Raw genomic sequence first — 26873 nt, 5'->3', positions numbered from 1 at the left:
ATGTAATTGTAGGGGTTTTCCCAATAAACGTGGAAATTGTATTATCAGTTGTTAGAATCGGCTAATGTTTAGTAATCGCTCGCCTGATCTCATCACTCCTAGAATTACAACATACCTGGTCTGTTCCTTTCTCCATTCTCTGTTTTTGTAAAGGTACCTTCACACTAAGCGACTTTACAACGATATCGCTAGCGATCTGTGACGTTGCAGCGTCCTGGCTAGCGATATCGTTGTGTTTGACAGGCAGCAGCGATCAGGATCCTGCTGTGAGATCGCTGGTCGTTGCTGAAAGTCCAGAACTTTATTTCATCGCTGGATCTCCCGCTGACATCGCTGAATCGGTGTGTGTGACACCGATCCAGCGATGTCTTCACTGGTAACCAGGGTAAACATCGAGTTACTAAGCGCAGGGCCGCGCTTAGTAACCCTATGTTTACCCTGGTTACCATTGTAAATGTAAAAAAAACACTACATACTCACATTCCGGTGCCCGGCGTCCTCTTCCCTGCACTCCTCCTGCATCCTGTGTAAGTGCCGGCCGTAAAGCAGAGCGGTGATGTCACCGCTCTGCTCTGTGGGAGATGCCAGAGATGTTCGGCGCTGACACAGGATGCAGGAGGAGTGCAGGGAAGCGGACGCCGGGCACCGGAATGTGAGTATGTGTTTTTTTTTTACTTTTACAATGGTAACCAGGGTAAACATCGGGTTACTAAGCGCGGCCCTGCGCTTAGTAACCCGATGTTTACCCTGGTTACCAGGGGACTTCGGCATCGTTGGTCGCTGGAGAGCCGTCTGTGTGACAGCTCTCCAGCGACCAAACAACGACTAAACAGCGACGCTGCAGCGATCGGCATCGTTGTCTGTATCGCTGCAGCGTCGCTTAGTGTGAAGGTACCTTAAGAGTACTCTCCTTTCACTTCGATACGCTCTCTGATAGGAGCGACAAATTATTCTTTTTGCCATAGCCACGATCTCTGAAACATTTACATAAATCCAAGGCCTGTTTTTCATTCCATGAAACCAGATTAACTTGCCCCTCCATTGTTACGTTCAACTGTATATTTCAAAGCACATTCTCTATTGCATCTTGCAATATATGGCCAATTGCATATAATTCCAGAGATTCACCATTAAACAATTAACAAATTTCCCCCTGGTTCTGCAGCTTCTCACACATTATCAAAGATCCCCTCAGACACAGTCACATCAGAAAAATCAATATGGGCACTGGGGAGGATGCCCATCAGCATGGCGCTGCTCTTATCTTGGGGTGGAGCAGCCTCATTGTGCGACCCACTGGCAGGGCTGGGAGCCAGTCCAGAGTTTAGATGGCTTCCCCTGGTTGTAGGCATCCTGGCATACTGCTCCAGGCACACCACAATGTCTAGACGCTTAGCGTCCTCTGTCACTGTGGCAGGGCCCGCTGTGGCACCATATTGGCTCGCAGTTCCCGCCTGGGCCGCTTGCTTCTGGCTCCTGTCCTGCCATATCATGCAGGACTTTGGTCCTTTCCGACTCCAGACAAGCAGCAGATTTTTCTCCAGTGTTGCACCCAGTACAGGAGCTCAAAATCCCCCGGTAAGAGGGATAAAAGTCCATATACCGGCAGAGCTACTCACCGCGTACGCCCTGCTACATGCCCAGCCATGCCCCCCCCTCCCCCTTTAATAAAGAATATTTTTTATACTTACTATTTCATACCTTTGTATAATATTTATTACATTATGGTGTTTGCATTTTTGCTTCCTCTACAGGTCTTATTTTTGGGTTTAATCATTGGTATTATTAATTCACATTGTTTATTAACAATTTGATAATTGTTGTCATATTTTTTTCTTCCAGAAACACATCACTGGGCAGTGTGGATCGGCGTCGTTGCAGGACTTCTGGTGGTGATCCTTATAGTTGCTTATGGGCTCGATAGCTGCTTCCAGTGCTGTAGGAAAAGACAAATGAACAGCACAATGAATCCAACAATATATCTAGAACAGCAGCATCCTCTACAAGGAGAGGATCAATAATATTGTAACCAGTAGGTTAGGGGGGCCCATTGTCAATCGCTAAAGCAGTTTCCTACCATCAGTTAGATTACTCGTTGGGGACACGAGCTGTTAAACTTCATCGCTCATGAGTACTGGTGGATTGTTAGAGAGAAATAGTTATGTACTTTATGTGATGAGCTGTTGGAAATGAGAGGGGCCATACTCAAATTTTGCCCAGGGGACTCTGCTGTCTGTGTCCTTCTCTATACGAAGGGTAATGGGGCTGATTCCTGACAGATATCCTGTATGAATGTTCACAGCAAAAGCTGTGTTTTTCTTGGATGTAGTCCTGGTTGTAGTCTAATATGTATAGGGGCCTTAAAGGGAATCTGCCACCAGATTTTTGCCACCTAATCTGAGAGCAGCATAATGTAGAGAAAGGGACCCTGATTCCAGGGATGTATCACTAGGCTGCTTCTTGTGGTTTTGACACAATCACTGATTTATCAGCAGGAGATTATCACTAGAGAACCTGTAAATATACTTCCATGTAGGCTTCCATATTCATGAGTTTTATAGAAGCCTATCCCCACCACCGATTGGCAGCTTTCAAACTATGCTCAGTGCTGTGGGCGGGGTTATACAGAGCTCCACATTCAGAAGAGCACTGCTGGATCTGCAGCAGATAAAAAAGGGATTTTATCAAAACTACAGCAAACATCCTAGTAAGTGATACATCACTGGAATTATTGTCTCTGCTCTACATAATGTTGCTCTCAGAAAGGACAACAAACACGATGTGACAGATTCCTTTAAAAAGATTACATGTTGAATACCTCCAATTCTGACTGCTGTAACAAGGTGTCAGATGTCACCTTGTTGCAGATGTGCAAGCACAGCTTCTGTTCCTGCGTCATCCCATGGATGTACTGTGACAAGGCTAGAGAGACAAAGTCTGTTAAATATTTAAAAGGCATAATAAAAAAGTGGTTTTGTAAGTAAAAATACATACATACCTATATTTTAAAACCACATATATGGTAAACGATAAGTACCTGTATATTGATATGAATGGCAGTGAATGATGTAAAAAAACTATTGAAATTATTACTTTTCATACTCTCCCCAAATGATTTGTTGAACAGAGCCAAAAAGGTTTTATTAAAGAATATTACTTCTCCTACACTAAAGGTAAAATGATATTTAGGCCACACAGTAGATATAATTTAATTACTGTTTTTTGTATTCCACTCCCGTCTCATCCACTATCTCTCAGATCACGTTCTTCTCGACCCTCTTACAAGCCGGTTTCTGCTCTTTACACTCTACTGAATCTGCCCTCACTAAAGTCTCTAATGATCTACTAACAGCTAAATCTAATGGTCACTACTCCATGCTAATTCTCCTGGATCTCTGCAGCATCCAACACTGTGGACCACCAGCATCTCTTCTTTACTCCTCACTGTTGGGGTTCCTCAAGGATCAGTCCTAGGCCCCCTCCTCTTCTCCTTGTATACTGCCCCTATTGGATAAATAATCAGTAGATTTGGTTTCCAGTACCATCTCTATGCTGGTATACACTTCTTCTCCTGACATCACGCCTGAATTATTACATGACACCAGTGATTGTCTTACTACTGTCTCTAATTATGTCCACATACTATCTAAAACTAAATATGTCAAAAACTGAACTCCTCGTGTTCTCTCCCTCTACTAACCTACCTATGCCCAACATTGCCATTTCCGTGTGTGGTTCTATCATTACTCCCCAGCAACAAGCCCGCTGTCTTGGGGTCATATTTGATTCAGATATTTAATTAATTCCCTTCATCTGATCTGTTACTCGCTCAGGTCACCCACATCTCAAAAATATTTCAAAAATTCAACCTTTTCTTAGCTTTGACTCTACAAAAACTCTTACTGTTGCTCTTATTCATTCCCGTCTGGACTATTGCAACCCTCTACTGTTCGGTCTCGCTCTCACTAAACTCTCATCTCTCCAATCCATCCTGAATGCAGCGGTATGTGTATACAATATCTATCATATTGATGGCTGGACCATACAATACAAGCACTTTTTACCATCCACCCTTGGCGTCACCCCTATTTCCTCATAGATTGTAAGCTTGTGAGCAGGGCTCTCGCTCCTCTTGGTATCTGTTGATTTATGTGATTATTGTTATTCTGTAATGTCTGTTATTGTCTGTACAAGTCCCCTCTATAATGTAAAGCGCTGCGGAATATGTTGGCGCTACAGAAATAAAATTATTATTATTCCCTTTGTATAAGAAAAACAAATTATATGTAACTTAAAATGGTACAACTGGAAAATATGGTCAAGCCGCCACACAGCCAACTTGACAGAAAAATAATACATTTCTAATAAAACAAACTCTGTATCTTGAGGCGAGAGGGAATATCAAATCCCATGACTGAGATGAGTGTGACAAAATGGCTCTTCAAAACGGAGTTCAATTCGCATTTATGTAGAAATAGAATCTAAGGTCCTGATTCACCAATCACTTATGTCTTCTGGCATAAAACTGCTTTAAATGTCGCAAATTTTTTTTTCTTGCATCTTGATATTGTATAACTTTCAGTCTTGCACCAGTCGTGACCAGCTCTGCCAACTTTTTGAAATGTGGGCATGGGTTGGGCATGACCTAGCCTTGCCCACCTTACAAAGTCATTATAATTTACAACAAAAAATGAATGAGATATGTGGATATTAAGATTCCAATTAATTACATTTCTGTAGCCAACATGACTAGTTGTAAACGCTGCATTATATCCAGTTTATAACCAGTTTTATTTTCCTTTTGACAAAAGACCAACAATGTTAGAGCTTTTGCTTTAAAGGCACATTACACATTTCTTGCAGAATGTAGCATGTATAGCCACATTGTTATCTATACCCCATGGATTTGTGTATGACTTTAGCTTGGGAGGTTTACCTACGATCGTGGTATATGGAATTAATGAGAGGTATAAACTTTTCACACATACGGTTCATATCCATGGACTTCCTAGCGAATAATGACCTTCTGAAGAAAGGAACGCTTGGTGTGCCTATGGGAAGAGCTTAATACTGTATACAAACTTCATGAAATCCAAGGCAAAAAAAAGAAAAATATTGTTGAGTCTCGCTACTCATGATCCAGGGTTGAGTCTCGCTACTCATGGTCCAGGGTTGAGTCTCGCTACTCATGGTCCAGGGTTGAGTCTCGCTACTCATGGTCCAGGGTTGAGTCTCGCTACTCATGGTCCAGGGTTGAGTCTCGCTACTCATGGTCCAGGGTTGAGTCTCGCTACTCATGGTCCAGAGTTGAGTCTCGCTACTCATGGTCCAGAGTTGAGTCTCGCTACTCATGGTCCAGGGTTGAGTCTCGCTACTCATGGTCCAGGGTTGAGTCTCGCTACTCATGGTCCAGAGTTGAGTCTCGCTACTCATGGTCCAGGGTTGAGTCTCGCTACTCATGGTCCAGAATTGAGTCTCGCTACTCACGGTCCAGAGTTGAGTCTCACTACTCACGGTCCAGGGTTGAGTCTCGCTACCCACGGTCCAGAGTTGAGTCTCGCTACTCACGGTCCAGGGTTGAGTCTCGCTACCCATGGTCCAGGGTTGAGTCTCGCTACTCACGGTCCAGGTGGCCAGTGACCTTATTCATGTAGGTTTCTATACACAACTAAATTTGTACAGCAAAGCCTGTCCGGGTCAGAGATATGTATAACATAAAACATCAATACAGAGAATCTGCGGATTTTGGGAAGCCCCTTGTTTAGCACACACCCACCTATCATAAGCTAGAATCCCCCATGTTGATTTGTCTTGGGGTAAGCTACAGAAGGAGGCCCCCTTTAAAGCATCCCTCCACCCTGGGGCTGAAAAATGAGCATGTTTGTCTCATATATATTCCCCCTACCTGTTGTCGTTTCCCTCCCTCAGCCTCTTCTGCTCAGATCCTCCCTCAATTCCTCCTACCTCTAAAATGGCTCCACAGTGCCATGAGGAGTGCAGTGGGAAGTCTACGTAGGTGGCACCAGGTAGGGTGACTATACATGAGAAATGCAGTCATTTTTTAGCCTCAGGGTAGAGCGTCACTTTAAGTACAGATATCTAAAGAAACTCACTGTATTTTGGTTACATTAAAAAGAGAATATTTTATTCAGACATTAAATAAAATTGATTTATTATCAACACTTACAAAATGACGTTCAAAATGAAATGATTACACCAAATACACTTTCTAAAACCCTCCAAAAAAAACAGAAAAGAAAGCAGGATAGTATTTCTGAATAAGGCTTCACCTCTCTGCTATTCGGTACCTAGGACCAGGTATATACAGTGTCTGTGCACCCAGCTTACAGTATAGGTTTGGAACACGCCACAGGCCCCCATACAGTAGACGGTGGCCAAAAGTCTGTTCTGTTGGCTTCTGCCTGGCCGGGATGCGCCTGCATAAGCGTTTGCATACTGTAAAGGAAAGCACAGGGTCCCTATGGTCGACGGATGCCCCGGCATTCGTATTATGGGCAATGTCGTGGCCGACATGGGAACAAGTGCACTGTGTACCTAGCGCATATGTACTAGTAGGTACTTTAGGGTAGAACATCATCATATACACATCGTCCATTGGAGCCTTGTGATATACACAAAACCTGCTGCTGTATTTTCATTTTGGAGGTGGGGAGGGGAGGTACATAGCCGGACATCACAGAAAATAACGGACCTGTAAGGAGACCTGCCTGGGGAAAAGAAGTGCAATTATCTGTATAAATATATGGTATATACATAAGTGTACAGAGCCTTGTCGCAATTAATAGTCCCCAATGGAAGATTCTGGCATTACTGCAGCGTGCATGTCCCTCGTCATGTTTGATTTTTCTTTCAGCTTTGACTGAAGCAGCGTATTCTCCACCACCCCAATCCTAATGTCCATTTGTACGTTCTCCTGCTTGAGCTTTGTTAAGGCTTGCTTCATCTTCACAAGTGGGGCTGCAAAGAAAAAGTTAATGATTAAAGATGTTTTGCACTACTAGGATACTGATGATCTACTCTTCGTACACCTCAATCATCAATAATAGACTGCAGGGGATCCAACAACCAGCAACCCACTAATCAGCTGTCACCAGGTCCGCCAGCTACCGGATGCAAATAGTGTATGGGGAAACCCAGCTCTGCTCCTACACACCACTTAGTGGTTCCCCTGGGTACTGCACATCAGATCCGATTCAAAGAATATGTTAATGTTAAGTTGTTAAATTTATGTAAGTTTATTTATTGTATGATTTATTTATTAAAGTTTAATTTTTTTTAAATACTTTGTTCATTCTATTGTTTTAACTGTGTTATAGCTGGAGAATGTCCCTAATAATGGGGTTGTTGCTAAAAAGCCTCTCAAATTGCAGTAAAACACTAAAATAAATTATATTCACCTTACTGATTCCCAGCCGCACGAGTCCCTACACTACCTGAGCCCCCACCGGTCTCCTCACTTCCTGTATGGTGTAGAAGCACTGCCTGCTTGGAGGACCAATGAGTCACCACTGAGGCCATCGATTGGCAGCAGCGGTCACATGTCTGGACTCAGCAGATGGCACAGGGCCGCTTGCCACATCTTCTCTACAACAGACATGTCAGAAAAGTCCTATTCTTTAATGCTTCATGTTCTTACGATATAAGATTCACAAACACAAATGGAGCTGGTACAACCAACATCGTTCACCGGGACACAAAAACGTAGTACGATAATCTGCAGTCAACCCTGAGCACCTGAACTTATGAAAATGCAGCTAATAAAACTGCTCACTGCAACATGTTTCTACAAGAGTGTGAAACTGGACATATATAAAAGATACAATCATCAATGGGGCAGAAATCGGTCAGTAATTGCAATAAAGACTACTACAGGCATCCTGGTGTGAAATGGCTGATAACAGGTAGCAACAGACTGCACTTACCATAGCAACAAATGTATATAGGGTGCTTTCTGTCCCTGTATGTATATAGGATGCTTTCTGTCCCTGTATGTATACAGGGTGCTTTCTGTCCCTGTATGTATACAGGGTGCTTTATGTCCCTGAAAGTGAACCTGATTCATGCTGACAAAATCATGGGATACAAGAAACTGAAGATCCTGGAAGCGCTTGTATTTTGGGAACTGTAGGGAATTTTTAATCACTATAAATTAAAAATAATGCCTAAAAGTGAGAAATGTGAAATATGATTTTGGGTCCCAGACAACTCCTTTTATACCCCAATAACAAAGACCTCTTTTGAAGTCTTTTCCACCGCTTACCAGACCATCCATCTATTTGGTCATATACAGGTCCTTCTCAAAAAATTAGCATATAGTGTTAAATTTCATTATTTACCATAATGTAATGATTACAATTAAACTTTCATATATTATAGATTCATTATCCACCAACTGAAATTTGTCAGGTCTTTTATTGTTTTAATACTGATGATTTTGGCATACAACTCCTGAAAACCCAAAAAACCTGTCTCAATAAATTAGCATATCAAGAAAAGGTTCTCTAAACGACCTATTACCCTAATCTTCTGAATCAACTAATTAACTCTAAACACATGCAAAAGATACCTGAGGCTTTTTATAAACTCCCTGCCTGGTTCATTACTCAAAACCCCCATCATGGGTAAGACTAGCGACCTGACAGATGTCAAGAAGGCCATCATTGACACCCTCAAGCAAGAGGGTAAGACCCAGAAAGAAATTTCTCAACAAATAGGCTGTTCCCAGAGTGCTGTATCAAGGCACCTCAATGGTAAGTCTGTTGGAAGGAAACAATGTGGCAGAAAACGCTGTACAACGAGAAGAGGTGACCGGACCCTGAGGAAGATTGTGGAGAAGGACCGATTCCAGACCTTGGGGAACCTGAGGAAGCAGTGGACTGAGTCTGGTGTGGAAACATCCAGAGCCACCGTGCACAGGCGTGTGCAGGAAATGGGCTAACAGCGGCAGAAGCGCCTGACCTGGGCTACAGAGAAGCAGCACTGGACTGTTGCTAAGTGGTCCCAAGTACTTTTTTCTGATGAAAGCAAATTTTGCATGTCATTCGGAAATCAAGGTGCCAGAGTCTGGAGGAAGACTGGGGAGAAGGAAATGCCAAAATGCCTGAAGTCCAGTGTCAAGTACCCACAGTCAGTGATGGTGTGGGGTGCCATGTCAGCTGCTGGTGTTGGTCCACTGTGTTTCATCAAGGGCAGGGTCAATGCAGCTAGCTATCAGGAGATTTTGGAGCACTTCATGCTTCCATCGGCTGAAATGCTTTATGGAGATGAAGATTTCATTTTTCAGCACGACCTGGCACCTGCTCACAGTGCCAAAACCACTGGTAAATGGTTTACTGACCATGGTATTACTGTGCTCAATTGGCCTGCCAACTCTCCTGACCTGAACCCCATAGAGAATCTGTGGGATATTGTGAAGAGAAAGTTGAGAGACGCAAGACCCAACACTCTGGATGAGCTTAAGGCCGCTATTGAAGCATCCTGGGCCTCCATAACATCTCAGCAGTGTCACAGGCTGATTGCCTCCATGCCACGCCGCATTGAAGCAGTCATTTCTGCCAAAGGATTCCCGACCAAGTATTGAGTGCATAACTGAACATTATTATTTGATGGTTTTTTTGTTTGTTATTAAAAAACACTTTTATTTGATTCGACGGGTGAAATATGCTAATTTATTGAGACAGGTTTTTTGGGTTTTCAGGAGTTGTATGCCAAAATCATCAGTATTAAAACAATAAAAGACCTGACAAATTTCAGTTGGTGGATAATGAATCTATAATATATGAAAGTTTAATTGTAATCATTACATTATGGTAAATAATGAAATGTAACACTATATGCTAATTTTTTGAGAAGGACCTGTATACACTATAGCTCCTGGTACTGCCCATCTGGATTATACACTGCTCAAAAAAATAAAGGGAACACTCAAATAACACATCCTAAATCTGAATGAATGAAATATTATTATTGAATACTTTGTTCTGTACAAAGTTGAATGTGCTGACAACAAAATCACACAAAAATCATCAATGGAAATAAAATTTATTAACCAATGGAAGTCTGGATTTTCCACTTTGATTTTGAGTGGGATTCCAAATCCAATTACAGGCTGATCCAACTTCAGTGGAAATTCCTCAAGACAAGGAAATGATGCTCAGTAGTGTGTGTGGCCTCCATGTGCCTGTATGACCTCCCTACAATGCCTGGGCATGCTCCTGATGAGGCGGCGGATGGTCTCCTGAGGGATCTCCTCCCAGACCTGGACTAAAATGTCCGCCAACTCCTGGACAGTCTGTGGTGCAACGTGACATTGGTGGATGGAGCGAGACATGATGTTCCAGATGTGTTCAATCGGATTCAGGTCTGGGGAACGGGCGGGCCAGTCCATAGCTTCAATGCCTTCATCTTGCAGGAACTGCTGACACACTCCAGCCACATGAGGTCTGGCATTGTCCTGCATTAGGAGGAACCCAGGGCCAACCGCACCAGCATATCTTCTCACAAGGGGTCTGAGGATCTCATCTCGGTACCTAATGGCAGTCAGGCTACCTCTGGCGAGCACATGGAGGGCTGTGCGACCCTCCAAATAAATGCCACCCCACACCATTACGGACCCACTGCCACACTGGTCATGCTGAAGGATGTTGCAGGCAGCAGCTCGCACTCCACGTCGTCTCCAGACTCGGTCACGTCTGTCACATGTGCTCAGTGTGAACCTGCTTTCATCTGTGAAGAGCACAGGACACCAGTGGTGAATTTGCCAATCCTGGTGTTCTGTGGCAAATGGAAAGCGTTCTGCATGGTGTTGGCTGTGAGCACAACCTCCATGTGTGGATGTCTGGCACTCAGACCATCCTCATGGAGTCGATTTCTAACCGTTTGTGCAAATACATGCACATTTGTGGCCTGCTTGAGGTCATTTTGCAGGGCTCTGGCAGTGCTCCTTCTGTTCCTCCTTGCACAAAGGCTGAGGTAGCGGTCCTGCTGCTGGGTTGTTGCCCTCCTATGGCCCCCTCCACTTCTCCAGGTGTACTGGCGTGTCTCCTGGTAGTGCCTCCAGCCTCTGGACACTACGCTGACAGATACAGCAAACCTTTTTCCCACAGCTCGCATTGATGTACCATCCTGGATGAGCTGCACTACCTGAGCCACTTGTGTGGGTTGTAGAGTCCGTCTCATGCTACAACGAGTGTGAAAGCACAACCAATATTCAACAGTGACCAAAACATTAGCCAGAAAGCATTGGTACTGAGATGTGGTCTGTGGTCCTCACCTGCAGAACCACTCCTTTATTGAATGTGTCTTGATAATTGCCAATAATCTCCATCTGTTGTCTATTCCATTAGCACAACAGCATGTGAAATTGATTGTCAGTGTTGCTTCCTAAGTGGACAGTTTGATTTCACAGAAGTTTGATTTACTTGGAGTTATATTCTGTTGTTTAAAGGGAACCTGTCACCTGAATTTGGCGGGACCAGTTTTGGGTCATATGGGCGGGGTTTTGGGGTGTTTGATTCACCCTTTCCTTACCCGCTGGCTGCATGCTGGCCGCAATATTGGATTGAAGTTCATTCTCTGTCCTCCGGAGTACACGCTTGCGCAAGGCAATATTGCCTTGCGGTGGCGTGTACTCCGGAGGACAGAGAATGAACTTCAATCCAATATTGCGGCCAGCATGCAGCCAGCGGGTAAGGAAAGGGTGAATCAAACACCCAAAACCCCCGCCCATATGACCCAAAACTGGTCCCGCCAAATTCAGGTGACAGGTTCCCTTTAAGTGTTCCCTTTATTTATCTGAGCAATGTAGTATACGATTATGGGCATGCCAGAGTGTTGATAGCAAAAACTTACATATTTTATGAGTTTCGAGTTTTTGATGCATTTTCTTTCCTCATTCATCTAAATGGATGAAAAACACTACAAAACTGCTGAAAAAATGAAATGCTGCAGATTTAAAAAACAAAAAGCTTTGATGAGTGAAATCTGCAAAGAAAAAGTATGTAATAGATGAATAAGATATCAGAAATCTCATTTACTTTACTGTAAAACACAGCGTTTTTCTCCGCGGCAAAAAGCCAAAAACACAACATGTGAACCATCCATATCAGCGCATTAAAGCAAATCTTGAACAATACATAGGTAAACCTATCTTATACATTTTCTCGACTAATATACAGGTTTATGGGAGGGTGTAAGGCTATGTTCATTCAATGCGTTTTTACTGCTTTTAAAATGCACATCTTAAGCTGCATTTTACAGTAACAGCAAAGGCTATGAGATTCCAGAAATCTCATGTACACACATTGTTTTTTTTGTTCTTGATTGATTTGGAAAACTGCAGCATTTCACTTCTTTCAGTGTTTTTGCAGCATTTTTTCAACAAAAAAACCCGCAGTTATCAGGTTTTGCAGCATTTTTGGTGCAAAAACCTTTAAGGAAGTTGCATCATGTTTTTTTGGGGGGGTGCACTAAACATTATCAGTGTGAAAAAGAGACAACAAAAACACAGCAAATATGCAGCAAAAAATGGAGCAAAACCTTCTTTTTGTAAGCAAGCTTCTTTACTACCAAGAGAGCAGGTTTTAGCCTGCAGAAAAAAAACGCAGCAAAAACGCAACATGCGAACATAGCCTAGGAATCAACTCACTTCAAACGTCTTGTGATACGACACATAAAACAACATTATACACCATTAACAATAAATTACTTGTGTAACACTAAACTGTCACACATTCTTAACATTTGCAAGCCATGAGTGGTCTTCATACAGGGATTACTAGCCTGCTAACATGAAAAAATCTATCCCAGTGAATCACTCTCCTCAATTATATTTGCAATGTCATCACAAAAAATCAGAAGTGGACATGTCAATCATGCTCACGCACACTTACCGCCGTCTGTAATGCTGCTGCCTTTTTCTTCAATTTCTTGCTTTACTTTTTCTAACTCTTCATTTAGCTTAAAAGAAATATAGAACTAGTTATCATTTTGCATTACAATTACATCTCTTAATTAGTTGAATAATAATTTTATTTCTATAGCACCAACATACTCAGAACTTTACAATTAATTGGGGACCTCTTCAGACAATACAGAGATTACAAAGGAATAGGAAAGAGTTAGATTAGTGAAGTGAGGTGATAGGCCTGTCTAAAGAGAAGTGTTTTTAAAACATGTTTTAAATCTTTCTTGTAGCCTTCACATATCTTTCTGGGGTGGGGTGAGAGAGGAATTCTAGTTTTAGCCCCTCATGTATGGTGCCTAATATCCAAGAGCTCAGGAAAATCCTTTACCAGTCAGGAAGAAACTGGTAAGTGGAAAGCGGAGTGCCTTCTACGTACCTGGAAACTGGCATCATTTTATCCCCGATATTTTTTGGGAACACAGATAAAAAACGATCTTGTGAGGTTTTTCTTTTATTTCTGTATTCCTTCCATCTTCTGTCTCTTTGTTTAGGAGTCCCTTTCCTTGATGGACGAAAGGGTCTCTTAAATTTTGAGGCACTGGTCTGAGGAAAAGCTTTCTTGGATGCTTTTAATCGAGGATCTCGTCCAGCGATGACACAAAGAGGTATCCCCCTTCAAAGGGAATACCACAGAGTATGGATTAAGAGTAGAAGTCCCCAATCCAATTTTTTAGCCAGAGGGCCCTTCTAGCTGAATTTAAAAGGCACAGGCCCGCGCTGTTAGTTGGACAGCATCCGCCGAGGCATCTGCCAGAAAATCTGCCACCTTTGCTATGTTTGGTAAACTAGCAAGTAATTGATCCCTTGGCCATTTATTTCTAATTTGTTCTTACAGCTGGCTAAGCTACACACGCGTAGGGATCTTGCAGTACATGTGGCAGCTATATTTGGTTTAAATGTTGCGGCCCCGGATTCCCAGGCTCTTTTCTGAAAGCTCCCTGCTTTCCCATCATGCGGTTCTTAAGCAGTCCTGCATCGTCAAACGGAACTGCCATATTGCGGGACACCTTACACACTGCACATCAACCCTGGGCACTTTATCCCATATTTCTGAATCCCCTGTTTCAAATAGACACTTTCTCTGAATCTGCTTTGGGGTGACAGTCTTTCCGTCAGGTTTTTTCCACTCCTTAATCAGTGAGGCTATGTTCTCATGTAGAGGAAAGCATCTATGTTTTCTAACCTCTAGCCCCCCGAACATCAGATACCGTATGGATCTTCGTTCCCTAATTTCCTCAACTTTCATGGTTACTCTGACAGCCTTCACTAATTTACTTATATCTTCCGACGGGTCCCTAATCATGTGTCTCATACTATTCAGGGAAGGGGATTTTTCTGTCAGGGTTTTCTCAATGCTCTCCTTACATAGTCTTTTAGTGTAGGTGGCTGCATATCTATTCCTGCATAAAGCACATTCCTTGTACTTGGTTTTAGATTGCGCTTTCCTAAGCCTGTCCTATGAAACATCCAGGTAAAAGAAAAATACAGGCACTTAGAAAGGCTTTTCTCCTGGGATTCAACCCTTACTCACCTCACCTGATGGTGGACTACCGAGGTCAGAGGGGTTGCTTCGAAGGTTCCCCTGGCTGGTTGACGTCCTCCATCTGGAATACCTCCCACAGCATGGTTCAGAGGTGGGAAGAGGATTTTATCCTGTACCCCTCCCGGGTCGAGCCGGGAGTAGGGATTGGATCTTAACCCTGGATCTATTGCTGCTGCAGTTTTGTTGCTGGGAGTGCACCATGCAATTTCAGACTGTGCCCCAGAAGACGCCCAACTCCATTGTGGGGAAGCATCATGCCATACCAGGCCGTGCCCCCAGAATGCATCACTATGCCAGCTCCCGGCGATGCACTGCATCACCGGATATGACTTCAGCTGGGTTCGGGGGAAGCATCGTGCCATACCAGACTGTGTCCCCGGAACTGACATCGGTCCTCTTCCGCCGGCTCCAAGGGATGTAACAAGCCTGGTCCAGCCGAGCTCCTGGGAAGATGTCCCCGAACATCGGCTGCTACATCCGCCCTGGACACCGCTCTGCTGGGACCTCAATCCAGGTAATCTTCACTCTTTATTGGCAGCACAGGGGAGTCTTAGGGTCTTCTTCAAAGATTGGGCTCTCTCCATGGTGCTATCATGGGGAATGGGAATATGAGCCTTTCTAAAATGAAATGGTAGAAACGTGACATCTAAGGTCAATGATACTTAATCCTCGGATGAGGGCAGAAAGGCCCTAAGCCTTCCAACCTGATGACCCAACAGTCCTGCCAGTAAATTAAGTGACCAAGAAGTCGGGTAGGAATTGAGACTGTTCCTATAGGTCTATCTGGACGCTATATGTGGAGCCCGTGGACATTTGCAATGAATAACCGCAAATTCTGGATTTAATCTGCAAAATCCTGAGCTTAGCAGGCATTCTAAAATTTCAGACGAAGCTGGGGAAGAAGAATCCTGTCCTGATAGTGAAAAACCAATGTTCCCCTGGAGTCTAGAAGAGCCTTGAACTTCGCCCTCACCCAACAACTACCAGCCGAATGGCTAGTGGAGGAGATGGCCTCCCAAAAAGCCTATCAGCGATGCAAAATCACTGGAAAAAGCCATCAAGGACCGTAAGTGAAAAAAGCTAGGATAACATGGAGGCCACCCTTGCGACAGAGAGATCATAACGATACAACTAAACACCTAAAGATGAGACTTTAGTAGCCATTCAATGGGTCTAAAGCGGCGCTCTCCCCAGGGAAAAGGAATCCTCAAGGGTAGAAAATCTGGGGGCTCTCTGAAAAAAGTGCAGCCCACTGGCAAGAAGGTCAGACTATGAAAAGGTTATAATGTGACCCGACTACGGCTTAAGGGGTATCAATACCACTGTATCTATTCAATGGTCTAAGATACCACATACAAATGACTCCTACTGTCTGAAGAACGCTATACGAGTGTGACCTGCCAGTGTCCCCATGGCAAACTAAAAAAAGACTAGCTGAGTGAGGCAGGAACTCCTATCTCTAGAATTAAAGGAAATGTTCCTGCTAAAGGTTGGAAACAATAACCAAAGACGAGCTATCCTCGTTCAGCACGAGATGCTGGAGCAAAGCTACCTGAAATGATCCATGAATGCACTATACTAAAAGGTCTCTGTCAGGGAAAAAGTTTGTAGCTGAAATGCACAGAAGTCTGCGGCCTCACCAAACTGAGAGGTCTCAATAGGCCTGACTCTCACCTAGAATGAGGTCAGAAACCTGTCAATTACCTGTGAAATACACCCTACTAAGGGGTCTGAGTGGGTGACAAGGTAAGAGTAACCACTGGTACGTATATGCAAACTGACCAACAAAGTGGTTTCTGCTAGATGCAATGCGCCAACTTACCTGCTGTGGGAGGTGGTCAAATAGCATCCAGTTTGCAGGTTCACCTACAGAATACGTTTGGATGTCATGTGTTATCTATAGGATCTGACTTGCTCTAGAAAGTGGTCAGAGTCACATGTGGATGTGGTCCTCTGCGAGATTCGCTGAGTTGCGAGGGGTCAGCTGGTAGGTCTGAGGTAGTGAGAGAAGCATCTGGGTTGCAGGGTCCTATGAGGGCTTTGCCTGGCTATACGGCCTCACTTGGTGGGTCTGACTGATTCTGGGAGGTGGTCAGAGTACCAGGGACAGTGAGGAAATTGTTAGATGCTTCACAACCATAACTATGAACAAGGACACCCTGACAAACGTAACCTCCGACTGAGGCAGAGCTATGGCACATTTAGGGTATGTGCACACGCTGCGGATTTCGCTGCGGAACCGCAGCGTTTCCGCAGCTGCGGGTCCGCAGCGGTTTCCCATAAGGTTACAGTACAATGTAAACCTATGGGAAACTAAATCCGCAGTGCACATGCTGCGGAAAAAAACGCACGGAAACGCAGCGATTTATATTCCGCAGCATGTCAATTGTTTGTGCGGATTCCGCTGCGGGTTTCCACCTGCTCCAATAGAAATCTGCAGGCGAAAACCAGCAGAGGAAACCGCACTAGAAACCGCGATAAATCCGCAGTAAAAACCGCAGCGGCTTTGCACTGCGGATTTATCAAGTCCGCTGCGGAAAATTCCGCAGCGGAATCCACAGCGTGGGCACATGGCCTTAGGAGGGGAGGTGCGCTCTCAATATGTGCGGCTCCTGATTACGCGTCAACAGAGGTGGGTGGCAGCAATGTAAATCACCACAGATTAAACCGATGGAAACCTGTGCTTACATGAGGCTAACTAGAGTAGGCTGGCAAACACAATCTTTATTAGGTTGGAACCTGATAGGAGCGATAGAGTTGATGGGTTATCGCTAGTGTTAGTCGCCTGGCCAACCAACAGCCGACTTGTTCCAAGATTGAGATTATACTTCGTTGCAGATGACCAGTGGTGTGAGCTGAGACTGTATGGCTGCCTGGGGAGGCCAAACTGAGCCCAGGCAGCAACTGTAGAGAGGCTCCTTGTCTTCCTGACGGATGGTGCCCGAGAACAGACCATAATGGAGCCCAGAGATTGAGTGCAGGTTTGCCTGCAGATAGGCCAGATGGCAACTGTGGAGATGCCAGTGGTGAGGTGCCTCCGAAAGTCGGCAGGGGTCCGTGAAAGTGCAGCCCAATAGCCGACTGATGCAGCCTTGACTGCTGATTGATGAAGTGGAGAGCCAAGGAGGCATTGCCAGCATCCACTGCAAAAAGCCCCAGTAAAACAATCCAGGAAAATTGTACCAATCAGTCCACAAGAAACAAAAGAAGCGGAGCTTCCACCAGGCAGGAGCCCTATGACCGCTCTGATTGGCCGGCTGAAGGGAGTTTGTCGGCTGCTCTGAATGGCTGATGAGAGCTCGTTGACCGCTCTTATTGGCCAGTGAAGGGGGCTGTGGCTGTCAGAGCCGGCTATGCCACAGGAAACCTGGGGACTCAATTAGAATCCCAGCTCTGCTGGAAGCCCCGAGAATGCAGCACCAACTTGAGTTAACACCCGATAGGGGAAAGAAAGACCCCGTCATGAGGACCCAACAAACCTACTATAGACCCAGGGGAGGAGAGGGGACCGCGTCAGTATGCAGAAAGATCCGTGACTTTAGGAGAGGGCATCTATACAAGTGTCCAGCCAGGGCCCACATGCCAGAACAATGCTGGAACGCGGGCAGAAGGAAGCAAGCACAAGGAAGGACCACAGCAAAGGACATATTTAACTGTCCTGAAGAGGTTTAATCCTGTGGCTAAGCGTCTGGAAGTCCAGACTCCATCTTTTCCTCATGTAACATGCTATATTATGGAGCAGACAGGAGTTAAAATACAAAAGGACCAAGATACTTAGGCTACTTTCACACTAGCGTCGGTATGGGGCCGTCGCATTGCGTCGGCCCGACGTACCGACGCATACTGTGCAAGCGCCGCACAACGGGGGCAGCGGATGCATTTTTTCAACGCATCCGCTGCCCCATTGTAAGGTCCGGGTAGGAGGGGGTGGAGTTCTGGCTGCGCATGCGCGGTCGGAAATGGCGGACCGTCGGCACAAAAAAACGTAGCGTTTTTTTGTGCCGACGGTCCGCCAAAGCACGACGCATCCGTCGCACGACGGATGCGACGTGTGGCAATCCGTTGCAATGCGTCGCTAATGCAAGTCAATGGAGAAAAAAAGCATCCTGCAAGCACTTTTGCAGGATGCGTTTTTTCTCCAAAACGACGCATTGCGACGGAGGCCAAACGACGCTAGTGTGAAAGTAGCCTTAATCACCAGCTGTGTCAAGGTACAAAGTCCTGCTATAGCGATGAGAGAGGATACAGGCTGACCACTTACAGGCCGTTCTGCACGCTGCTCTGTGGGATGAAATAGAACAGTACCATTCCGATCTGTAATCTGTGCTACAGTGGGAAAAAAGAGAGATTAATTCCTAACCTAATAAATCCAAGGCAAAGACAGGCCTAAAACTCAGACCTGTGTCTGCTTCAAACGTGACACCAATCTAAATGGAATACCTGGGTGTCAGATGGCCAGGTGTAGGCTGTTGGGGAGAAATCAGCTTTTTTCCAAGATGTATTCTTAGGGCTTGTTCACACTTTGCGGAATTAGCTGCGGATTTTTCCGCTGCGGATTTGCAAAAACCGCAGTGCAAAACCGCAGTGGTTTTCACTGCGTTTTTTTGTGCGGTTTCTACTGCGGATTCCACTGCGGTTTTCCAACTGCACTTTCCTATTGGTGCAGGTGGAAAACCGCTGCGGAATCCGCAGAAAGAATTGACATGCTACTTCTTTTTTTCCGCAGAAAATCCGCGCGGATTTTCCAGCGGAAAACCGCAAAGTGGGCACAGCGATTTTTGTTTTCCATAGGGTAACATTGTACTGTACCCTGCATGGAAAACTGCTGCGGATCCGCAGCGGCAAATCCGCTGCGGATCCGCAGCAAAAACCGCAAAGTGTGAACATAGCCTCAGTGTCATCCTCCAGGTGGCAGCATATATCTCATGTTTCTTGTGTGCCCCAATGAATCTGAGAAATAGCGCATTCAAATAACACAGCACGACCCAGTCCCCAGCCAGTAAGTGTACAAGTACAGAAACAAAGTGCTATTGAGTACATGCAGACTTTGTAAACAGGCGATACAAGCGACCAGAGTCTCAAGAAAATTTAGGAAGGGAGAACAGGGAACAGTTATAATAGAGGTGTGTTTTTACAGCATAATATTCTCCTTCTTTCTTGGCCTTCACTCAAAGTGATGTGTTTGAAATTTGTTACAAAAAACATTAAAAACAGACATGCTAGTAGATCTATTAATATACATGTCATTAGTGTACAGGAAAGGAAAGTATAATAACTTAAAACGAATCTCCACATTTATCAACATCTAATTTATGGGTCAAAACTCAGTAATTATTATACCTTTATAGGTGTTGGAGTTGTTTTTCTGATAGACAGCTCAAAATCTCTGATAGAAATGGATTTAAACCTTAATGTAATGGCGACCAGCAGTTGGCACGGTAAAGAATATTCTCCAAACTGTCCTATTACAGAGTTCAATGTGTAACACTAGACGTCAGCTCCTAAGCTTTAAAGGTAGGTGGGCAATTGACACATGTACAATGCTACTTCTGTAAAATAGGTCAATGGCCAAACTCATCTGTGCTAAAAAATAGGAAAATGTGAAATATGTGAAGTGTGAATAGCATACTGGCTTATGAACTTAATGAACAAACACATGAGATTTTTAGCATGTGTTTGTTCATTAAGTTCATAAGCCAGTATGCTATTCACACTTCACATATTTCACATTTTCCTATTTTTTAGCACAGATGAGTTTGGCCATTGACCTATTTTATATTTGACTTTTTTTGGCTACAAACTATTTATATATATATATATATTGTTCGGTCAGTTGATCTATTTACTATATATTATTTTCTGACTTGAACGTCCTGCCCTTCTCCATGTTTTAATTACATCTCAACACTATTGGTTCTGAGCCTCCTATATAAATGGCTTTACCCTTTCATTAGCCACAAGTAAGTGTTCACATTAGGCATTCAGCTCAGAAACCATAGGTAAGTGTTCACACCAGACAGTCAGTGTAGTTACCCATTCGATCTGAGATTACCTTGACGTTTTGGTGAATGGGCTCACAATTTTTGCAAATCTTGTGCTAAAAATCTCATGTGTTTGTTCATTAAGTTCATAAGCCAGTATGCTATTCACACTTCACATATTTCACATTTTCCTATTTTTTAGCACAGATGAGTTTGGCCATTGACCTATTTTATATTTGACTTTTTTTGGCTACAATGCTACTTCTGGGCATAGATAGGAGTTCTTAAAATTCCACACCCAATATCACAGAGACACGGAGTCATGGTCCATAAACACTGGATTGCTGTTGTTGCTGCTAAGGGTGGCCCAACCAGTTATTAGGTTTAGGGGGCAATCACTTTTTCACACAGGGCCCTGCAGGTTTGGATTTCTTTTTCCCTTTATAATAAATACCTTCATTTAAAAAACTGCATTTTGTGTTTTCTTCTGTTAAATTTGTTTGGTGATATGAAACATTTAAGTGTGACAAACATGCAAAAGAATAGGAAATCAGGAAGGGGGAAACACAACAAACATACTGTAACTATATAGGTTAGTAGCTGGCAGTACAGGTCCACACAGGTTCATGATGGGTAAGGTGTCCCCCTTTGATTAATATTGTCTCTCTCCCCATTACATCTTGTAACACATTCTGCATATCTATGTCTATATATCTGATTCTCACGATTAATAACAAACTAGCATATGTGTTACATACCTGGCAGATATATTTGATCTATTGTATATATAGCCTCATCCTTTATGCACTTGCACTTTATTATTTAATCCACAGTCGGCTTGTACAATGCAGATATGTACAGTTGTAACAGAACACGTGTGTCATCACTCTTTTTGACTTTTTTATAATAATGTAATGTATCCTGCCCTGTTTTGTTGTACGTTAATAAATTTTGGTGATCTAAATGTTTATGGTCCATGACTCCGTGTTTCTTGTAGGAAATATATGCTGGGGGGTGTCCAAGTGGATTATCCACTATAGCCTTGACTTTGCGCATTTGGCTATAACATATGAACAAATATATAATGTATGAGTGTCAGATGATATTGACTTTATGCCCAATATCTGTCAGCAGCACTGTCACCCTCAAGTCAACATTTCCAGATTTGTAAGGCTCCAAATCACCATTCCTAACAATGTCCATACATGAAAACGTAACTACCAATTTGTAAGCAACATAAAGTGTAGGCAGTAATGAGGATGATGGATTATATCCACAATATAACTGACAGCCCTGTATTTGATGAAAATTGAAATAAATGTCTCAGGATTTGGGCCTGTACTGCCAAGTGATCACAGCTCAGCCTGATATAAATGAACTGACCACATACAAATATTTTCTGGAAGCTTTTTTTTTATTTTTACAGATCTGTACAATGAGATTTTATATATTATAATCTCATTGTGCAGTTATGTAAAAAAAAAAATAAAAGCTTCCAGAAAGTGTTTGTATATATACACCGCCCCAATTTGAAGTGCTTACCTCAGACAGAATTCTTGTCTTTTCCGTTACCTTTTCAGTTACTTGCTGGTGTTGCTCTTTTAACTATGAAAGTAAAAAGAAGAAGTGAACACATTAAATGCAATCCAGCTTTCCATGTAATGAAGGAGTGACCATGGCAATTTTGCACAAAGTCATTTTCTTAATATAAAGTAGAGGAAGATTTGAAGATCTTCATGCCGTACTGTAACTCCACTATATATGTTGGCCTTATATTTTAGCATTTCCTGATAACCCCTAGTTCCAGTAGATCTATTCAAATGTGTCTGAATACTGTGCGATCATGTAGTGATTGACTTGAACAGAACTCTGTGCTGAGCATTGGGCAGAATGATGTCTAGGAGGGATGGCTAAGACAGAGAAGACAGAGAAAGGATTCTGGAAGGATCTAGATATCTAGATAAGCTTGAACAATGGGCAGCGACTAAAGGTACCTTCACACGAAGCAACGCTGCAGCGATAGCGACAACGATGCCGATCGCTGGAGCGTCGCTGTTTGATCGCTGGGGAGCTGTCACACAGACCGCTCTCCAGCGACCAACGATGCCGAGGTCCCCGGGTAACCAGGGTAAACATCGGGTTGCTAAGCGCAGGGCCGCGCTTAGTAACCCGATGTTTACCCTGGTTACCAGCGTAAAAGTAAAAAAAACAAACAGTACATACTCACCTGCGCGTCCCCCAGCGTCTGCTTCCTGACACTGACTGAGCTCCGGCCCTAACAGCACAGCGGTGACGTCACCGCTGTGCTTTCACTTTCACTTTAGGGCCGGCGCTCAGTAAGTGTCAGGAAGCAGACGCTGGGGGACGCGCAGGTGAGTATGTACTGTTTTTTTTTTTTTACTTTTACGCTGGTAACCAGGGTAAACATCGGGTTACTAAGCGTGGCCCTGCGCTTGGTAACCCGATGTTTACCCTGGTTACCAGTGTAAAACATCGCTGGTATCGTTGCTTTTGCTTTCAAACACAACGATACACGGCGATCGGACGACCAAATAAAGTTCTGGACTTTATTTAGCGACCAGCGACATCACAGCAGGATCCTGATCGCTGCTGCGTGTCAAACGAAACGATATCGCTAGCGAGGACGCTGCAACGTCACGGATCGCTAGCGATATCGTTACAAAGTCGTTTCGTGTGAAGGTACCTTAACAGAATGGTATTTAACAGGGGGGAATGCAAGATTCTACATCTGGGCAAGAAAAATGAAAATTACATCTACAGAATGGGAAGAATAGAACTAAGCAGCAACATGTGTGAAAAAGACTTGGGTATACTGATAGATCACAGACTGCACAAGTCAACAGTGTGATGCAGTAGAATACACTCAGTGCTAAAAATTAATCCACATAGTACACTAATCTGGAGCCAGACGGTATGCAAGGTATACAGACTGCTGCCCATAATATTCCAGGGAACCAAAATTGTAGATAATCATTTTAATGCAACCCCTACATTGTTATGCATACCTTACTAAATATTGTGTTCATAAAATCTATTGATACTTCCCAGTTCTACAAAGATAATATATTTTTTTTTAATCACAATACCTTTAACCTAATGAAGACCAAGTGCCATAAATTTATGACGCTTGGTCATAGAATTTAGTCCTGTACCATTTTAAGTTCACGGCCTCTGCCTGCTCCTGATCTATAGCAAGAGTGGGTCATATCCTTGGCTAACAACCCTAAAAAAAACAATTTCTCCTACATAAAGCAAGGTCCAACACAGTCATGACAGTGCAAGAATAAAAATGTATTTTTTTTTTTTTTTAAGTTATGGCTGCTAACTTTCGAGGAGACAAAATAATAAGTAAAGGGGGGCGTGGTTTGCAGGGGACAGGAGCGGACGTGCTTCTGCATAGCTCCTGATAATCCCCTATTTTCAGATACTTCAGCTTACTTATTTGGGGTATACTTGGTCCTAAAACCTGTAAGAATATGCCTGGACTGAGAAATAAAAAAATAAAAGATGACACATAAAAAAAAATTTCCTTTGCCGAGACCGGGAGGTACCAGAGGGAAGCCTAATGGAGGCCTGAGCTCCCCTGAGGTAAAAGTGACTGGACATTTACCTCATAAATTGGATCACTGCCAAAACCCAAAGGTATCAAAGCCTTATAGATCTAAGAAGACCTGTCCACATCTGTAGTGAAGACTCCTGCTATAAAGGGGGAAGGGAGTGCTGCAAAGCAGCGAAGCCTGTCAAAGGAATTCCATTCTGACAGGATAATGAGAGAATCCTCAGAGGCTCATCATATACAGCAGGTCCCAGAGGGGAAGGTTATCTTGTTTACACAAAATGAAGGAAAGCAGAGAAAGGTTCTCAGGAATGACACTTCTCGCTGACCATCTGATAAGATAAGCAGAATACCAATACTTAAATCCAAAATTCCTCATCAACCACCTAATATATTGAGCTAGAACACTACTAAAGGACACATGACTAAACTACGGTTAAACGGGGCCAAACGTCTACCTAATGGGAATGATGCAAGTTTGCAACTAGGTTATTTACCAGGAGAAGATACCCTTTCTAATTCCATACATATTACCAGAGACTACAATTTGGAGAAAATTAAAGGGATGTTTCCCAATGTAACTTCCTGCTCTCCTAAATATGCTAAAGAAACAATAAATACCTTCTCCAAAGATGAATATATTTTATCTCATAAAGATTTAGAAAATAATTTGGATCAATCAAATGGGTCCCTCAACTTATTGGGACATTTGGAGAGTATTCACTCTGAGTAATTTTTTGAAGAGATGGATTCTTTTGGTTATATAGGTGGTTATTCATCCGACGACATTGGTCCCGATGATATCTCATCCTTATATTCATATTCATTTCCTTCCGCAGAAGATTCAAAAAGTTGTGAAAATTCCGAAACCATAGGAGAATTTCCACAAAAAAATGATTCTGGAAAATTGGTACAAACAGAACTAGAAGGGAAATGCGCTTCTCATAATTCAGTAATAGACAATATACGAGCCACTGAGGATCATCCATCAGAAAATTTCATGATCAACATGTGCAAGGCCCTTTTATTATCGGTGAATATTCTAAGAAAAGATTCTATTAAAGATGACAACTCAAAAATATCTTCTGAAAGCGAAACAGAATTAGTAGATTCTATGCATTTGAATATAGCTAAGGCATCAGAGACTTTCATCAAGAAACTTTTTAAAGATACTTTTTTGCACATAGCTGATGCTACACTCTCAAATATTAAAGGGGCATCTAACAGATCTTCCGATGTCACAGAAAGAATTCCTCATACAAAATTTACGAAACTTCACACACTAAAGGAATGCAGGATCTCCCTACAATCTCAGATTCATTGGAAAACATCCAGAAGGATATTACTTCCTTCAGAAACAGTCTAGCTAATTTGGAAGATTTCAAAAGGAAAAACAATGTGAAGATCAGTGGGATTTCGAAGTCGGTCCAAAACTTCCAGTTAAGGGATTACATTTCTTCGCTAATTTCTCATCTAATTTCTAACGCCAAAGGGGAAAACTTAATTGAAAAGGCCTTTAGCGTACGCAGGCCATCTGCTGTTCCATCTGATGTTGCTACAGATGTTATTGTCTCATTTTACCCCAACTGGGTAAGAAACACACTATTGGGTATATCAAAAGAGCCAAGATTCCTCTCTTCTCCGTATAATCATTTAACCTTTTTTAAAGACCTACATAAAGAAACTCTGCAAGAGCGGAAATTATTTCAATCCACTACACCTGAGCTTCTAAAAGCCAGAATACCCTACAATTGGACTCAGTTCTCTACGCTACAAATTAAATTTGCATCTAAACTGATTACTATTTCTTCTCCAACGGAAGGAGTTGACTTCCTGAAATGTGCCGGCATAGTTTCCTCCGTGGGCTCTCCTGGTCTCCTTTCTATGTCCAAATCAAACCTATGTCCCAAGTTAAAAATACTACAATCAACATTTATTGAAGTCGGTAACTTTATTATTCAAGTTCCTAGAAAAGCGGTTTTCCATTTATTCCTCAATTGTGGCTTGTAAATGAACCGTACTTTGCCCCCACAAAGTCCTAGGATCACCTTTAGGTGATTCCAGACAGGACAGGCCCTTATATACATCATACAACGTACTTACATTTTTATCGAGAAGCGACAGTTATATTAGGTTTGTGTAAGCTACAGTATAATATATATATATATATACTGTATATATATATATATATATATATATATATATACACACACACACACACCTGTCTTTTCTTTTCACCTTTTTTTTCCCCTTACCCTTTACCTCTATTAAATTTATAAAATCAATACAATTTGTTGGAAAAACAAAATAATTAGTAAAATGTTAATAAAAGAATGCTTTATCAATTTGAACATGTAACTGCACACATCATAGAATAGTATCTGCAGAGCTGACAAAAAATGTTCTCATCTCTGTTGCAGAGAAATTAGCTTGTAAAGTTTAGATTATAATTTATAATCTGCCGAACAGGGTTTTTACTGGAGATGTGTACTTCTTCACCTGTATATGGGCGACCAATCATAAGCAGGCAGCAATATACTGGGGATAAAAGAACATGCCACTGCAATAGCTTAGAACAGGGTTTTCAGTGTGAGACATGTAATGAATGACGGTATGCTTTCCTCATTGATCTCACTGCTGAGCTGTGTGTGATTACAAAGTGTCAGGAGCAGAGCTGAGTGTGATTACTAACAATTTTTCAGCTTTCATCTCATGGCAGTCACTATGGGGGTTGGAGGGGCAGTTCACATTAGATGACAGCACAATGAGAGGAAGAGCTGCTAGATG

At 43.0% G+C, this 26873-nt stretch overlaps 2 protein-coding genes across 5 annotated transcripts in view; one reads left to right on the top strand and one right to left on the bottom strand.

Moving 5' to 3' along the window:
* The window catches only part of HHLA2 (HHLA2 member of B7 family), a 184197-nt gene extending 176896 nt beyond the window's left edge, over positions 1–7301 (top strand). For both annotated transcript variants that reach the window (XM_077296816.1, XM_077296817.1), the window contains exon 7: positions 1843–7301. In XM_077296816.1, the coding sequence (XP_077152931.1) occupies positions 1843–2021 (179 nt within the window). In that variant the 3' untranslated portion in view covers positions 2022–7301. The remainder of the gene's footprint in view (positions 1–1842) is intronic.
* The window catches only part of IFT57 (intraflagellar transport 57), a 54225-nt gene continuing 34151 nt past the window's right edge, over positions 6800–26873 (bottom strand). For all 3 annotated transcript variants that reach the window (XM_077296818.1, XM_077296821.1, XM_077296819.1), the window contains exons 10-12: positions 22052–22114; positions 12912–12978; positions 6800–6978 (exon numbers count right to left, since the gene is read on the bottom strand). In XM_077296818.1, coding sequence (XP_077152933.1) covers positions 6800–6978; positions 12912–12978; positions 22052–22114 — 309 coding nt within the window. The remainder of the gene's footprint in view (positions 6979–12911; positions 12979–22051; positions 22115–26873) is intronic.

Source organism: Ranitomeya variabilis, chromosome 3 (assembly GCF_051348905.1).
Source record: "Ranitomeya variabilis isolate aRanVar5 chromosome 3, aRanVar5.hap1, whole genome shotgun sequence".
Classification (NCBI taxonomy): Eukaryota; Metazoa; Chordata; class Amphibia; order Anura; family Dendrobatidae; genus Ranitomeya; species Ranitomeya variabilis.
The sequence above is the reverse complement of the archived record's forward strand: the minus strand, read 5'-3'. Positions and strand labels throughout refer to the sequence as shown.